The sequence below is a fragment of the Polyodon spathula genome, chromosome 1 (genome assembly GCF_017654505.1).
Source record: "Polyodon spathula isolate WHYD16114869_AA chromosome 1, ASM1765450v1, whole genome shotgun sequence".
Classification (NCBI taxonomy): domain Eukaryota; kingdom Metazoa; phylum Chordata; class Actinopteri; order Acipenseriformes; family Polyodontidae; genus Polyodon; species Polyodon spathula.
In genome coordinates, this window is record NC_054534.1 from 25,287,094 (window position 1) to 25,304,294 (window position 17,201).

At 38.7% G+C, this 17,201-nt stretch overlaps 1 protein-coding gene across 1 annotated transcript in view; it reads right to left on the minus strand.

Annotated features, from left to right (window-relative positions):
• Window positions 1–2,145: 2,145 nt before the first annotated feature.
• The window catches only part of LOC121315999 (myosin-IIIb-like), a 42,472-nt gene continuing 27,416 nt past the window's right edge, over window positions 2,146–17,201 (minus strand). Inside the window, exons 17-30 of the mRNA XM_041250670.1 lie at window positions 16,782–16,847; window positions 15,566–15,685; window positions 15,274–15,359; window positions 11,645–11,692; window positions 9,445–9,492; window positions 9,052–9,143; window positions 5,951–6,112; window positions 5,412–5,542; window positions 4,901–5,088; window positions 4,425–4,514; window positions 3,984–4,149; window positions 3,540–3,860; window positions 2,631–2,702; window positions 2,146–2,383 (exon numbers count right to left, since the gene is read on the minus strand). Of these exons, the coding sequence (XP_041106604.1) occupies window positions 2,676–2,702; window positions 3,540–3,860; window positions 3,984–4,149; window positions 4,425–4,514; window positions 4,901–5,088; window positions 5,412–5,542; window positions 5,951–6,112; window positions 9,052–9,143; window positions 9,445–9,492; window positions 11,645–11,692; window positions 15,274–15,359; window positions 15,566–15,685; window positions 16,782–16,847 (1,545 nt within the window). The 3' untranslated portion in view covers window positions 2,146–2,383; window positions 2,631–2,675. The remainder of the gene's footprint in view (window positions 2,384–2,630; window positions 2,703–3,539; window positions 3,861–3,983; window positions 4,150–4,424; window positions 4,515–4,900; window positions 5,089–5,411; window positions 5,543–5,950; window positions 6,113–9,051; window positions 9,144–9,444; window positions 9,493–11,644; window positions 11,693–15,273; window positions 15,360–15,565; window positions 15,686–16,781; window positions 16,848–17,201) is intronic.

The following is a 17,201-nucleotide window of genomic DNA, read 5'->3' on the forward strand; positions in this document are numbered from 1 at the left end:
AATGTTACGTTAGCATATTGAATTACATACCGCCTTATAGTTTTCTATATACTTAACAAAAAATTGAAATATCTGACATTTAGAAATCGAACATGAAATACTGTACCACCATTATGGCTTCCGGATAGACTTCTGTGATACCATTTTGTACTTTCTTTGATTACATCATGACGTTAAATAAAAGATCTAAAATTATGGCCATATATTTTTATTTATTTATGTATTTGTTTTTAATTAATGTCTCAATCCTAACATTCTAGGTGATGCAAAACCTTTGGACATAGCTGTACAACTCAGACTCTAAAAGTCTGTCAGATGTGCAGTATTGCCAACTGACTGAAACACACAGGTAAATAAAGCCTTTCTGAATAGCAGAAAACAAAGGGATGGATGCTCAAAAGCATGTGCTTTTAAAAAGACAAACTCATGAATAAAAGATGTATAATTGTTTCAAGGATGTTATATATATTTAATAACACTATGTAACACAATTTTTGTTCCTGGGTAGTAAGTGTTATTTCCTAATTGCTTATGCCTCACAAGTATAGAAAATGGCTATTATTCCCCACAAACTTTGCTTTTGTGACCAGGACAGTGATATTTTGAAATGTACCTATTTCCAATGAGAAAACGGTCTTTTCATTCACATAAAGTCAGAAAAAACAACATATAAATCCAAATTAACATGTATTTATACTAAAGTAATACAAAAATGACTACAAAAGATTTAGAAGAGAGTAGTTTTTCGGGATTTACGATTATACTGTAAATCACTTTCACGAATCAGCCCCCAAATGTAGTCTCCCATCATGTTCTCGTTATACTGTCCTTGGTAGCGGCGTTCAAAGTCCAGTATATCCTGGTGGAAGCGCTCGCTTTGCTCCTCCGAGTACACTCCCATGTTCTCCTTGAATTTATCAAGATGAGCATCAAGGATATGGACTTTGAGGGACATCCTACAGCCCATTGTGCCGTAGTTCTTCACCAGAGTCTCAACCAGCTCCACATAGTTTTCGGCCTTGTGATTGCCCAGGAAGCCCCGAACCACTGCGACAAAGCTGTTCCAAGCCGCTTTCTCCTTACTAGTGAGCTTCTTGGGGAATTCATTGCACTCCAGGATTTTCTTTATCTGTGGTCCGACGAAGACGCAGGCTTTGACCTTTGCCTCAAACAGCTTAGGGAAGAAGTCTTGAAGGTACTTGAGGCTGCCGACTCCTTATCTAGAGCTCTGACAAATTGTTTCATAAGACCCAATTTGATGTGCAGTGGTGGCATCAGCACCTTCCAGGGGTCCACCAGTGGCTCCCACTTGACGTTGTTCCTCCCCACACAGAACTCGGTCCGCTGTGGCCAGTCCCGCCTGTGGAGTGTGCCTTGGTGTCCCTGCTGTCCCAAAGGCAAAGATAGCAGGGAAACTTGGTAAAACCGCCTTGGAGACCCATCAGGAATGCTACCATTGCAGCCTCTTGATGCCATCTCAGAAAAATGCAGATATGTATCCACTTAGGCAGCTGGAACTAAACTGAACTGGTGGGCTTAAGGCCCCTGTATTTATACTACTATTTATATTACTGGAAAGTTCTAGAAGTTACTCCAAGTTTACTCAGCACTGAATCTATCTGGAATGTTCTAGAAAATATGTACATTTCAAAATATCACTGTCCTGGTCACAAAAGCAAAGTTTGTGGGGAATAATAGCCATTTTCTATACTTTTGAGGCATAAGCAATTAGGAAATAACACTTACTACCCAGGAACAAAAAAAAAAAAAAAAAAAAAAAAAATTGTTACACGGTGTAATCTGCAGAATGAATAGCAGTGTCAGCGCTTGCAGTAAATCCCCCTATTCAAATGGAATACTCAGTTCCACATTTGCATGAACAAAATCCTTTATATGTTATGCACAGAATATGGAAAGGACAAGGGTCAACAACCCTAACCTGTTCTTTCCTACAAGTGGCTGTCAAAAATGCAAACTGTATGGGGTCCCAGGTCATAGTGAAGGTAGTGCAACATGTCCATAATGGGTTACAGCATATGAGCTGTTGAAGCAGGGATGCTTAAAAAAAAAGGGACAAAAATACTATTTAAAAAAATCTTTATTTTGTAACTTAAAAAAAATATATACACAATTAAAAAACAAAAATGTGCAGTTATATACAGTCACTACCCAACAGTCTTTAATACAAATTATTCAAACCAATTAACATTCTAAAACACTATCCCCCAAGTGTCTAATTCACTTACTATTACTGTAGACACCCCATTCAAGATACCCAGTTTATTTTTAAAAATGTTTATTTAAAATCAATAAATAAATGTTCCCACCCTAACATTCCCCATCGTTTTTGGAAGACTGATGCACTCTCCTTTGTCAAATTATTCTGAAAACAGAAGAAAATAGTCATTAAAATATAATGGTTATATGCAAACAGTCCAAATAGGAACACTGCCTCTTCATTATTGTTTCACCAATGAAAACAGTGATGGAGGAACTGTATCTAAAATTGCAAATTTATAAACAGTTTCACCTCAATTGAGAGGATTTTTTTTTTCTCCTTTACGTTAAAATGAGTTAGAATAATGTCTATAAATTACGTGGCCAATGCATCTGCAACTATTTTCACTCACCTATATTTATTTATTATGGAAGGCAGGTGATCCTGAATGTATGTCTTAATCCTTCGGACAGTCTGAAAAGTGCTGTGGGAACGTACATATTTCATTATAGTACAGCGTTTTGTAAATGTAGTGAAAACAGAGGAGGAGAAAAAAAAAAGTTAGTAGCTTAATTAATAAAATAAGCCAGCTGCCAAATCTAAATTTGTCATTTAAAGTTTTTAATTTTTTTTTTTTTTTTTAATAAATAGGATTCTGTCAAAATGTTTGCTTAATTTGTATAACAGGCTGTGCAAGTCCCATGAAGGAAGCATGCACCATTAAGTGTTAGAACTAGTTTATTCAACTCTTACAAAATGTCGTGACTTTGACATGCCTTGCATTATACAGCACTAGTTCATTATTTGAGTGCTTTCTGTTTTGGGAGCAAGCTGCATGGGCTCTCCGTCTGGTTTATAAAAACAATATAAATTATTATTATCTCCATCTGCCAAATGCCTTTGGCATTAACTTATAAAAAACATGACAAATACATCCAAAAACAAACAAAGAAAAAAGTGCTGGCTCGCCATTAATTTAAAGAAAAAAATCGGAGCACTATTTGTTGGGGGAGGGTGATATGATCATGTATAGCGTATGTTCACTTTCACACCTATTTAGTGTTTTAAAAAAGAAATTGGGCCCATTCAAAAAGGCAAGTTATTAAAGGAAAGTCTATTTTCAAGTAATAACGAACAGCTCTTTTTTTTTTTTTTATAAATCCCATAGTGCAGCCATAGATGACAGATCAAAGTGAAGGGTAATGTTAGATTTTCCAAGTTTCCAAAACTCTGAAAAAACATGCAGTACAGTATCTCTGTCATCTTGAATATATCTATGCATTAGAAGGAAGCATGATTCAAATGCAAAAGGGTTCCTCACCTGCTGCACTTGCTGGATCTCCCTCATGGCTAAGCGTATGGAGGGGTAGAGCCGAGGGAAGTGCCGTCTCTTACTGCTCTCTTCATGACCCTCGGAACAGTTCCACTGGGTCTCCTTTGCTTCTGTCTTTAGTTTCTTCTCAGAGATCCTTTTCAACACTGGTGGCACCTGTCTTTCCAGTGTCTGGTTCTGATCCGGAGGTGCAAACAGTTTGAGAAGTTCTAAATGGACAGGAGGCTCAGAATCTTCTCCAGCAGTCAGGGATGAGGGAATCAGCACCAGGTTCTTGAGCTCTTCGTAATCAGGCTCCTCATTGCTTCTCTAAAATAGGTTGCAGTGGACGGAAACAGTATGAAATTAATAATAAACACAAACAGGAAATTTCTATTAATGACACATCATACACACAGGGGAAACATCAAGTCTGCCAGCTCTCCTGCCTACCTGTCCACAGGAAGCTGTGAGTAGCTCCATGAAAGGCATGATGCCAACCTTCTTGTGATACTCTATCAAGTCAAGCAAGGAAGGATGGGCTCGGGCCTCTCCTAAAATGACATACTTGCCATTTGTTTGCATCTCGATCATGTAGTGCCGGCATCGGTCCTTACCCCTGCAGGGCACGGTGAATACATTATTTAGTCACACATTGGTTAACATTCTTAGAAAGCCTATTTTGTCATAACTGACTTCTCATACAAGCACAAACATACAAAAAGACGTGCACATACTGTTTCATTGTACACAGAGCAGGACATACACTTTTCTTTAAAACTTAACAGTTGACACTGTCTGCTATGGTATGACGGCCACAGTCTCACACGCCATTCACAGTCAAATTCGCTTCTTAAAGTTCTGATATGCAACAAACTATTTGTACTCGCATACCTGAATGTTAGTGTATAACCTTCTCGACTCTCGCTAACTCTAATCAAGAAACAGCCAAGTGGTTTATCAGTCATTAAATCTTCTGCTTGTCTGCAAAATGAATGAAAAAATACAGGTTTAGCAGGAAGTTGTAAATACACAACACTGAAGTGTGGGAACAGAAGGCCTGCTTTTATTTGTTAGATAACTTGTTTTAACAGGCTTATTGCCAAAAGCAATAAAAGCAATAACCCCCCCCCCCCCCCCCCCCCCCCAAAATCCACAGTATAGGTCATCTCTGAGTAGTTTGTTCAAGAGCAAACTGAAATTGAAGAAACCTGTTCCTAAAACTAGACTTTCTTATCCCAACAAAATGACTACAAGGTAGATCTAGTTCAAGAAATTAAAGTAAAAAATGTAAAAACTGTTTCTGATAAACACACATTGCAATGGCACGCTATTCCCAGGACAACACAGCCTGTTGCTGGACAACTAACCTGCGTGTGATCATGCCATGAAACCAGTTTGGAAAAGCACCGTTTCTGACCACTTTCCTGGCCTGGGTCTCCTTAAACCAGCGGATGGTATTGCACCTTTTATTCCAGCGCTGCTTAGCTTCAGCCTTTTCTTGAGCATTCATGTGCAGAACAGTCCCATTTTCCAAATCATTGTCAAATGGAGTGGCCTAAAAGCACACAGTACCAGTGCAAGTTATAATAAACATTTTTGATGGCAGAAAATGGACCGCTTTGGTACAGGTAAAGTGAAGTAGAATACATCTAATTTCTTAAGAGTCGTCTTCTCCAACAAAGTTACCAAATGTTCTGATCTTGCATGGATTTATCTGAACTGAGTCCTTAACACAAATATAAAGTGTAGAAAGAAAGACTAGGAACATGAAGAATGACAGAAATTAGCACTGACCTACACAAAATAGAACTGTCTACATTACGAGCAATGCGCTTACACCTTTAAAAGAGATACATGCAAGGCAAAGGTATTTGTCACCTCCAGGAGTTTACTGCGTGGCCGTGGCACAGGGGGCAGAGGGCGGGGCTGCAAGGTCTCTGCAGGTACAGAGCGGGGCCTCGGCTGAGGTTTTCTCTTTCTTGGAAAAGGAACAGGGGCTGTAGGGGGGGCTATGACATGGGTGGACATATTACTTGGTTAATCGACGTTCTACAGCCATGATTATCTCACTTGCTTAAAAATCTATTGGAGAAGAATAACTTCCAACCCCCCCCCCCAAATGTTGGAGTTTACAATCAATGTCGACTCACGTCATATCAGAGAAAAAGACAAGTAGGTAGGCTTAGAGGGACAGTCCTAATTTTTACTATTTTGTTCGGCAGAAAAAAGTCCTACAAATCGTTTTGGTCAGGTCAATAGTTTAAATGTCCAGTAGACAATAATAAAAGTAACCACTAATTAGAAGCCTGTAACTCACTATGAAATAAACTTTACTGTTGTATTATTCAAATAAAAAGTGGATTTTACTGAATATTTGATTGTAACAGGAAGTGTATTAATCAAATGATATTCTTTACTCTGGTTCTCCTGCTCCATTTCCAGCTGTTCAATCGCCAGTTGTCTCTTCTTCTCTTCTTCCTCTTGTTCTTGTTTAAGCTGCCTCATCTCTCGCTCCCGTCTCAGCCTCATCTCAGCAACAAGTGCTACATACCTCTTTTTACAACAAAACCCTCGATACACTTGGGGCACAAAAAAAAAAAAAAGATTAATTCAATTCACAGAACAGGAGCAATGGCTGAGGAGTAAGCCCTGGGACTTAAATAGGAATGATGTGCTTGTGACTAAGAAGGTGACATGCTTTCCCCTTTGCTCCCGGAAAGCCGCTCTCACAGAGGTAAAACCAAACCTCCAAGGCTGGGAAGCAAGCATTACTTCCCCCAAAGGGAAAATGAAGAGAAGGATAGCGGATACATTTAAAAAGAGTAGAAGTCGCCCTGACTAATAAGGAACTCCTACGCTTTGGGAGATCGGTGTGGCCAGACATCCGAGACAGCGCCACGCGGGGCAACAACAATTCTGAAATGGAGAATGAAATGAACATGCAAAGGGGCCAGAGAGGAAAACTGGCCTAGGTGAAGCAAGCTGTTAGCAAATAATACAGGGTTTTAGAATAGAAAATAGAGATTTGAGAAAAGTGCAGGGTTGCCCGTCTGGCTCAGGGAGATACGGTCCTCTCACGTGAGAGCGAACACATCGGCCTCCAAGACTGGGGAGCATGTATGCTGCCCCAGGGGGAACCTGGAAAGATAAGAGAGATTGTTAAGACAGATTTGGCCAGAGGTCCTCTCTGTCTCTGAGAACCTTTCTCTCGACAGAGGCCAGCTCAGCTGGGCCTAAGTTAGGGAACTGATCATCGCTTGCTCCAGAGGGAGACTATTGCAGAGGTGGTGCTGTGGAGGGGAGGAAGGTGGAAAACAAAAAAACAGACAGAATGAGTGTTCCACCCAGGGCTTAAATAGCGAGGTTAACTGATAGATCGGCTTAATTGACAGATTGGCTTGATTAACTGGGGAGAAGCCCCTGCGCCTGCTCCCCGAACAACACCCCTTGGTTCCAATTATTCTTTCTATATAACAAGTATGGACAACCAGGTGCACTAGGCATAGAAGGGTCACATTAAAATGGATTACTGTGAATGGATTTTTGCCGCTGCAGTAAAACGATAAAAACACAAAACTAAAATACACAATACAGATATTGAAAGGTTTGCCACTGCTAATTTCTGATTTTCACATAAGTCAAGTACAATTCTCAGCAACAGTTTGTCCATCAGCACGTGCTAGGACTTGTGTAGAATTCACCCTCCAGCACCAACCCCACCTCACTAACTACAAACCACAGAACATGTGAACATATGGCAACACAAAATTACACTAAGTTACATACAAATGCCAATTACATCGCAATAAAAAAAATAAAAATTAAAAGCACATTCTAAAATATAGCAGTAAATTTCTAAGAATACTCAGAATACCATCGGCTAGCAACACTTTGAGATAGTTGTGCATGTCAGGGACTATAAATATAAAAATTAGACACCATGCTAAAGTCAGGATACTAAACCTTAAGAAATTGCACAATTGTTACACTCAATTACCGAAAAAAAAGTAACCATTCCATAATTTCAGCAAATTATCAAAGAACGAAATGAAAGATTATTTCTGTCTTTGAGCAAATAATTTTGCTCAAATTGTGAAATGGAAACTATCAAACAAGCAAAGAACGAAACGCAAAAAAGAGCCAGCTTCTTCGGTCTTTGAGTAAAGCTATATACTCAAATTGCGAAATATGCTTTGAGCAAATGCATGGTTCCCGAAACAGATTTTAAAGATCTGCAATCTGTGGGGTGTTAAAACAGGCATCAAGTGAAAGTTTTTAATATGATTAAAAAATGAACATGAAATTAGTAAATTATATTTATAAGATACACATCACTGATTCATTATTGATGTATTTATTATTTATGCAGGAAGTTAACCCATTGAGACCCTCATTTGGAAGGGGGTCGTTGTAAGCAATTTAGGAGGATAGTGACCTCAAAACATTAAACTTCAAGTGAGTCTGAAATAACGTTTGTAATGTTCTCGTCTTGTTATTTAGAAAAAACAGTTTTAGAGGAAAAACAAACAATTAAAAAAGGTTTGTCTTATTCATATTATGAGACTATTGAATACACAGTATTTAAAACTGCAAAATCAAACGTCAATCCACGTTTGTCTAATCACTGTTTTTTAAGCGAACAGAAAGAAAAAGAAAACAGGTTTTGCAGACCCCGACCAGCACCAGACAGTGCTGGTCTGTGGAATAAAGAGTGGTATTTGACAACAAGAAAACCTTCTTAAATGGTTTTATTTTAGGAGGACATCTTTGGTAAATGAACATTTTCAAAAGAAACCATGTTTAGAGCTCCACAGGGCTACAGTCTCATATTAAAACACTGTAGATAAGAGTTAGGTAAAATGAAAAGTAGTTCAATCAAATTAGGTAGGTACATATCTGAATGTTCAATTTTAAAAACAGAAATAAATCATTTAATATACATGCTATAGACATCACAATAAGTGTGTTCCCTAGTGTAGTTCCATGTTGACAAAACAAGTTAATTGACATTAAACTGATGTCCAGCAATATACGAGGATAAAAGTGCCTGGGGTCTACAAATTAAAAGTGAAATGGTGCTTTTGGCTGATTTACATTTGCTGCGCCAATACCCTGAAAACACATAAACTGTCCTTACTGTACACAGAGTCTGGCAGTTCTTGCTGATAACTTGGTGCAAGGAACTACCACTCCTCTCAAAGAAACCAAACTGAATTCATTTAAACAAACAAAAAAAAAATCTAGACTTAGGAACATACAAATCACTGCTCAATGCCCTCAGGCACACAGGAGTGCTTTTATGTTTGCTGTATGAAGAGAAAGTTTGTTTTATTTGGGTACTTTGTCCAAATTAGGAATAATCTGGACAATTCAACTGTAAAGGTGCTCCTTTCTCTCCTCTTGTTACACACACACACACACACACACACACACACACACACACACACACACACACACACACACACAGCATTTGAATATGATAGAAATTGTTTTACATTATGTCTGTGATAATACTCACTCTTCTGAATAACTGTGGCAGCCCTCCCCAGTCTATCTATACATTTTGCCAACTGCTCCTGGTGCCAGTACTTGAAGAAAAGGCGTGTGGATCTAAAAAGGTAGAAAATGAACGTTTCCATCTGGTTATTTTAGTCCTTCCTCCCCTCCTGTTTAATGAGCTACAGCAGGTTTATTACAAGCCTTACGAAATACCAGTTTTCCTTCTTCAATGCTCAAAATTAACTTCTATAAACAAATTAAAAGTGAACAAGGGAGTTATGCTTACTTTGTGACAAACAGCCCACTGTACAGTTTACAATACAGAAGGGGTTACATAGCTTTAAAATATAGAAACTTTTTCATAAAATTCATGCAAGTTATGGCCAAGAATCTTTCTAGAACTCGAACTTACCCACATTTCCAGTCTTTAAGGTCAGTGTTGTTCAGAATACACATGCAGCTACAAAAATTAAGAAATCAACAGTTATGAGAAGAACCAAGTATAGCAAAATGGACAAGTATGTGAAAACACCAGCTACTGTACACTTAATTAAAATGTGAATAAAACAACAATAATGACCCAAAAAATACCCACTCTAACTTGATTAATTGAGAAAGGGCATAAACCTTTGAAGCCTTTATTGTCTTACATGACGTTGGTGCAGATCAGTATTTAATCCTACTTCAGGAGATTTTATATATTCATCTATTATTATTATTATTATTATTATTATTATTATTATTATTATTATTATAATTATAATAATAATAATAATAATAATAATGCCATCTACAACACCTCTCACCTCATTTAGGACAGTGACTAAAGCAAAATCATAAATGTCACATGCATATCAAGAATCAGGTGAACACTGGGTATTTTCTAGGGCAATACATTATTTTGTACTGTTAAGCAGTGCTTGTTTGTAAAATGGTGGTATGTTACCAGACCTCATGAAAATGAAAGTGAAATTCCATAAAATCTAGGTGATTTTTAAAGAGCAACTTAGTATGGTATGAAATATCGCAGTTGTCTGTACTGGTCTATTCTTCTTGTTTAGAGTCACTGTGTATATAGTGATCAGCTTTAGTGATCTCATCCTCTTGACCTGGTGGAGTCAAGAGAACCCCTATGACCTCAGTAGCTGGCAAACACGTTTTCACTTTAGGTACAGCCAGTACACCAGAGTGTAACCAGTAACCTCACATTCTGCTGTGCTTAAAGAGAAGACATACACGCGAGCTCTATAGGTGTGATTTCACCATCTAATTTCAAAAGAGTAATGAGGAAGGGGCTACTGAAACATGACATATAAGTGATTCTAAACATTAAGAAGAGGACATTAGTTCAGATTCAAGTTCATTGTGTTATTGCATACTTGTACCAAGTTTGTCTTTAAGTGAGAGTTCTTAACAACATGCTTACCACTGTGTACTTGCAACATACAACATGTTTTATACCAGGCTGGGCCAAACACATATGTCCCTTGGAAAGACCTCTAAAGAAAGAAAATGCATTTGCCAAGGCTCATAACGCCCAAGTTTTGTGCAGATATATTGTCACCCAGATAAGTTATCGTCAGCTTTTACAATTCCTCAACCTCGGATGATGTCTGCAGTCATTTTGGTCTTGTTGCTAGAATACAGAGTTATCTTTCTCTAGATGTCTTTACCTGGCTTTGAGCTTGCCCAGGGAACCCTGACTGATGGCTCTCTCTCTCTAATAAAATAGGGCTCTATAACTTTCCTGGTTAGCTCCTTTCTATGGCACCGTTACTTTTAATTTCTGTTTAACCCTTTCATGCAAGGCAAACTCATATGGGAAAGGAAAAAAATCATTTCTAGTCTTTATATGGGGACATATAGAATATGAGGATGCCATTTCCCACACACATAAAGCAGTGGGGGGGGAAAAAAAAAAAAGTCAGCGACATATTTTTATGGTTTCCAAAACTACTTTTTTCAACTATGTTCAATATTTCATGCATGAAATGGTTGATAAATCAAAAAAGGTGTATCAAAAACAATACTTGTTTATTTCACCAAATCTGCTGGATACCTTTAGTTTATTATAATATGTTCTCTCTAAGGGGGCCCTCTGTGAATTGCCAGTCCACTGATTTAGCCATGATTTGACCCAGCCAAATGAAGAGATGACCATGAGACTACACTATAATGGAGTGCTAACTAATTTAACCTTTGCTTGATACCCTGCAGATAAGTCTCAAGTACAGTATCGGGTGTAGAGTTCACCTTCTGAGACCTAAAGAAGTTAAGAACAAATGTTCCATAATCTCTGGCAGAAACACATCACTAGTAAGCACTCATCAAAAAACAGCTCTTTACGGTTTTCAAAAGAAGCAGGTGAAAACACCATTTTGTTCATTCCATTACAGCACCACACACATACCTCAACTTCAATAGACCTTCAAAACATTATTTACATCCCTCCCCATGTTCAAACTAGCGAAAACATTTTGCGTTGACTCAAATAACTGATAACATTCCTTACATGTGAAATCATGTTTTTCTGTAGATTATGCAGTAAGCAACATTAGAAACATAACCTGATGCTCAATATAGTTCAATCTCACCTCAAAATATTAATTTACCTTTCTTTGTTCAAAGGAATATCAGGCTTAATCAGAAGAATCCGGTACCTATATCAGACATTAAAAATAAAAATGTTATACCACAGCTTCATCACTTTAAACAATAAAAACAAAATCTCAAATATCCAACTGTAAATGTGCTTAATCGCACTAAACTAAAGCAACCTAAAATTGTATTACTATACTAACGTTATACTGGACCAACAATCAAAATTGCATTTGATGCGTTAAAAAAAAAAAAAGTTCTGGAATGGGCTTATTGAACCATAATTGATATTTTTAATAAAATTTCGGGAGGAGGGTCAGACACCAATCTCTGCGTCACAAATTGAATCATTCTATTTACACATTAGCTAAGTAAGAGTGTTAGCACTATAAATACCCTCTTCACTTTCCTCTCAGTTGCGTTTCGATTTCATCGTAATTGCATGCATTACAGTCAATATTCTGGATTATTCCGCTTCGTCAGATGATGATCTGTTTGTAGTTTTCCCGGAGCCGAGATCCACTCAACCATTTCAACCAGCCCTTCCTGGGCCAACTCCATGACAACTGCGGTCGGTGGTAGGTCTGCTTCTCCTGTCTGCCGTGGCTCCCGCCTGGCCACTTGTACCTCCGCAACTCCTGACATCAGAGACTGGAAGATCCCCAGGCTCTAGCATTCTCTTCGTATCAACATCACTTTTAAATCTACAGCACGCAAGGAGAATTTGTTCACTTTATTTCTCTCCACTCTGCAGCATCATTCCCGTCGCAGGTGCTACGACAAAAGCACACATCGTTGCTTTACAGCTCGCTCCCAGTGTTGCCAAGTCTCACAACAAAACAGGCCCAACCCATGTGTTTCTACAAATTCCAACTCGTGACTCTCAAGAATCAAGCCCAATTCCGCTTAAGCGGACTTGAAACACTTCACCCTGCAATGATTGCATCTCCACGAAGCGCGTCTACATCTGGTAAACTCTGAAGGCGGGACCACAGCGCCTGTCAAAGGCTCATTCAGCAGTTCTCTTTCAATTCGAAAATAGCCAGCAAATAATGGGTATCGCCGTCAGGCGATAGGATTATGCTGAGCTTAATATAAAAAGTTGCCTTTAGGCCTCTGTAGCTCTTACGTCAATACCCCGCCCCTCAGGTGCTGAATGATTGTGCAGAGAGTAGGAAGCTCAGTCTCTTTTGTTTTCAGCCTTGATCAGGGTTGGACTAACTATACAGTTGTTATTTGCAAAGCAGCCCATAGATATTCAATACCCTGTGAGAAGCGTTGTGCAGGATCCTCCCTAATAATGGATGATTTTCTTCAATTTGATTTTCCCCACGCCTCCCCTGCCCAGAAAATAACAATCCTCAATCATTATTTTCAAATCTCAGCATCCCCCTAGCATCAGGAAAGATCTTGGGTCCTCTCACTTCCATCGAGTTTCTAGGCTTCACCCTGGATTCTCAATCTTTTTCATCATCCTGGAGCAAATGAGTCGTAGGGCTCGTAGTTCCTTTCTAGAACCCAGGAGAAGTGAAGTAGCTCAAAAGTCCGAAGTGGGACCTAAAGTTAGAAAAAGAGTAGGTATTGTATTTCCACTTTTCTGTCCGGTCGCCCTCCTGCTAAACGCAATCTCTTGGCTCTCGTAGGCCATTTAAAACTACGCAATAAGGATAATTCCTCAAGAAAGAGCTGTCTCCTACCTTCTCTTGATCCCTTCTGTTGATTCCTTCAACAATGTCATACTCATGGATCCTTTTTTGCTGCAAGGAACTCTGCCTGTGGGAGCTCCTACTGAAAGTCTGGAACGGCATTACTTTCTTTCTCGTCGAGTGTCTCCTAGTGCACGAAGACATTTAACTTTTCACAGATGCAGCTCCCTCTCTCGGCTTTGGCGGATACTACAAGAGAAAATGGCTTTCTGCTCCATGGCCCGAAGAATTCATCAGCATTCCTATCCCCTATCAATCCTCGTCATTGTACGAAATGTATCCAGTTGCTGTAGCCGCATTCCTTTTGGGGGTCTTCCTGGGCCCTAAAAATCCATTCTTCTCCACTCAGATAATTCAGCTACAGTCCAAATTAACAAAGGTTGTTCATCCTCCCACCATATAATAATATTCAGAAGGATTATTTGGTTACCTGTTACTCATTAGTTCATTCTCAGAGTTCAACACATTCGGCCACCTGCATATAATTGCCGATTCTCTTTCTTGTTTCCAAATGCCTCCAAGACGACCTCCTGCCAACCCAGTTTCCTCCCTTTTCAGACCTGACATTCATATTAGCCACCCGCTGCATTCCCTAATTCTGCAGGCTCAAGCAACAACTCTTCTCAGCATCACTCCCGCTCACTGCAAATATACTGGTCATCTTGGAATTGCATTCCGTTCCCTGCATTTTTAATGCCTGTAGTATCATCCTATATTAAGTCCCTTAAGAATGACGCTATAAGAGTTTCCTCCATCAATATTTCAATTTCCGGCATCCAGTTTTTCTACAAACTAATTTTCGGCATCCCAGCTCTACACTCGGCAATTCACACATTTCTCTAATCCTGAAAGGGCTTAAACGACCAGAATCTCTTTCTCACCCTGCTTGCTTCTCTCTTGGTGCCTCTCATCTGCTCCGGCTACTCCTCCCAGTTTAGATTTCTTTGGTTCCTTAGGTGCTCCAGAGTCTACATCGCTCTCAAATTCAAACCCCAGATTCACCCCTGTATCTCCGACCTTGTAATTACCTCATCTGATACCTTTTCCTCCCTGCTCAAAAGAAGTAACACTGTCCAGGAAGATTAGGGAACCCTTTCTATTCTCTTTATAAATAAAACTCCCATGTTAGCCCATATGACCCCATTCTCTCTTAGCCATCTCCGTATTCCTCAGGGCGCATCACCCTCAGACCTGCTGTTTATTAGTGAAAATGGAATAATCGTCACCCGCCATTGGTTCTTCTTTCACCTTCGCCAGATTCTTTCCAGGTCCAGATTCACAGCTGAGCAGTTCTCTGGTCATTCCATCAGAATCGTAGCAGCTTCTTGCCATGGAGTTCCAGGCTCCCTTATCAAATGGTTAGGTGTTGTTGGTCGTTCAGTGCTTACCAAGTTTACATTAGAACAAATCATGGATCCTAAAAATGCTTTTACTAAAATGTACTCTTACGCGTTAGTAGCCTGCCCGGAGGAAGGGCAATCGAATCAGCCTTGGATTCCAAGAGGTTTATTTCCCAAAAATGGGTTTTGTTTTCCTCTCCTGCGTGCTGGTGATCATTTGTTAAAGGTTGGCTAAACTTTCAAGTGGGCTATATTTAATACTAATCGCGGCATTGAGACCCGCTTGTTCTTTTTGGGGGTCTCTGCCTCGTCCATTCAGCCAGACAGCGAGCCCTCAAACCAGTTGAGGTTTAATGCCAAATGAAAACGCAACATAATTCTCTGTACAATTGCATACTCCGCATTCTCCACAATAAATAGTTGTACTAAAACATTTTGTGATTGGTGCTTGTTCTGAACTATTGAAATAGTAGTACTGGAACAGTTCTGAAAAAACAGATTGAACCAAGTGTGCACAACTAATGTAACTACTGAAAGAAAACAAAAACACAGTTCTTCTACATTTCTGTTAACCAGTTTGATAAACCAGTCAGTTACCTTTGTGCAAATTCCTCAAACGAAGGTCTCCATGAAAATCCATCTCTGCGAATGCGAATAGTTTCCAGCAAGCCATTATATCTTAACTTAAAAAAATTATAATAATAAAAAGAATAAATGGTTGGGGATCGGTTTCTATAATGGGGCAAACTGAAATAGTGATAATTGGTTTTAACACAAGCCACATGGAAAGATGCAAAAACATGTCTTACTAAATAGCAACACTGCATGACAGTGGTTATGTCAAAAACAACTGAAACATGTGCAAGGCATAGGATAGATTTCCACTGACCTGGTCCATTACAACCTTGCGGTCCAGTAAATCAGGTTGTTTGCTTGCATTGGGTTTAATGCAACGAATGAAGTGTGGGTTAGCAGCAAACATCTTTTCCATTAGCACTGCTAAAGAATGCTTTACAAAGAGAACAAACATGGTATGCCACTGTGCCTTCAAAAAATATAGCAATTGTTATTTTGGAAAGAAAAGGAAATCCAAGACTTAAATTACATGTATCAGAATTCTTTGCTCAGCCTACACTTATAAATAAAATGAAACTGCAGAAAAAAAAGCAGCAATTTCACAATCAAATGTCATATACTGCAGTATCCCTGGCTTTCTTTTAAGCTCGTCCCACATAAAGGGGTTTTGAAAGCATTTTTCAGAAGTGGTGTTATTGCCATGTTATCTACACTGGGTTTGTACAATCACACTTGTGCCTCCACGTTGGGGGGTCAGATTAAATTTACAACCCATTCAAGCCCAGGGGCAAGATTACTTAACATTAAAAAAAAAAAGATCCAAGAAAGTATTTCATTTTCCCATTGCTCTCAGATTAGCAGACTTGATGGTTTACAGATTTTTTAAAATTGTATTATTATTATTTATAGGAAATCTAGCACGTGTAAAAATCATGCAAGATCAAATATTTGAGCAGATGGACGACGCAGAACTAACGGTAGACGGTGGGATACTTTATTAAGATCCACCAGTTGTTTGAACATTCAATGCAGCTCTTAAATTATATATTAATTCAGCTGGTGATTTTACCCATGACCTGTTTAAGTCTATGCACTAAATTAAAAGTGAAATGAGGACTTCTGCTGATGCCATTACGTTGCTGGACACTTGAACATTCAGAATTGTGTTCTACCTAGTTCATTTATATAAACTATACATATATATTCAACTAAACATGGACAAAAAAAAAAAAAAGTTGTTAACCAAGTTTCAAACCACATAAAAAAAGCATGTTAAAACTGGAGTCTATTTATTTAATCTTCAAGTGTTTATTAAAGTTGCCACATCTGTCAACACAGCAAAAGCATAGCTTTCCTTCAAGATCTGTATCTATATCTAGTCCTGTCACGGCATTTAGCAAGCGGTGTTCAGCATCACACCCACATTGTAAAACAAAAATAATTTGTAGGCACCAGTAAGTTTTAGGTCTTGTAGCATTAAAAAAGAAAACAATTGTAATGCTGCATCTTTTAGTGCGTAGCCTGCTTACCTTAAACTGCGCTCCCACCGACTGTTTTCTGGTTGAGTTGAAATTGTCTTCCACAGCTTGTAAGAGCTTGAATGCATGCAAGGATGCAAAATCACTTTGGGGATAACCACTACATACAATTTCAAACAAATACAGACGCAGGTAGAAACATGTTTCCTATACCTTCGACCCAAACTGATGGTACCAAGTTTTCATTAAAAAGCTCTATCAATATTATCATTGGTTTATGTCTTTTTATTATTTAATGTTTGACATTCCTTTAAAATGCCTTGAAGGCCTTTGGAAAGAGAGTTCCTTGTGAGAAAATGACCCTATATTTTAAATGGTTTTACAGATTCAGTAAAATGCAAGAGGATCTAATCCTGTACCCAACTGTATAAAAGTCTATCCATATTCGATCATTGGTTCTATTGCTATCAT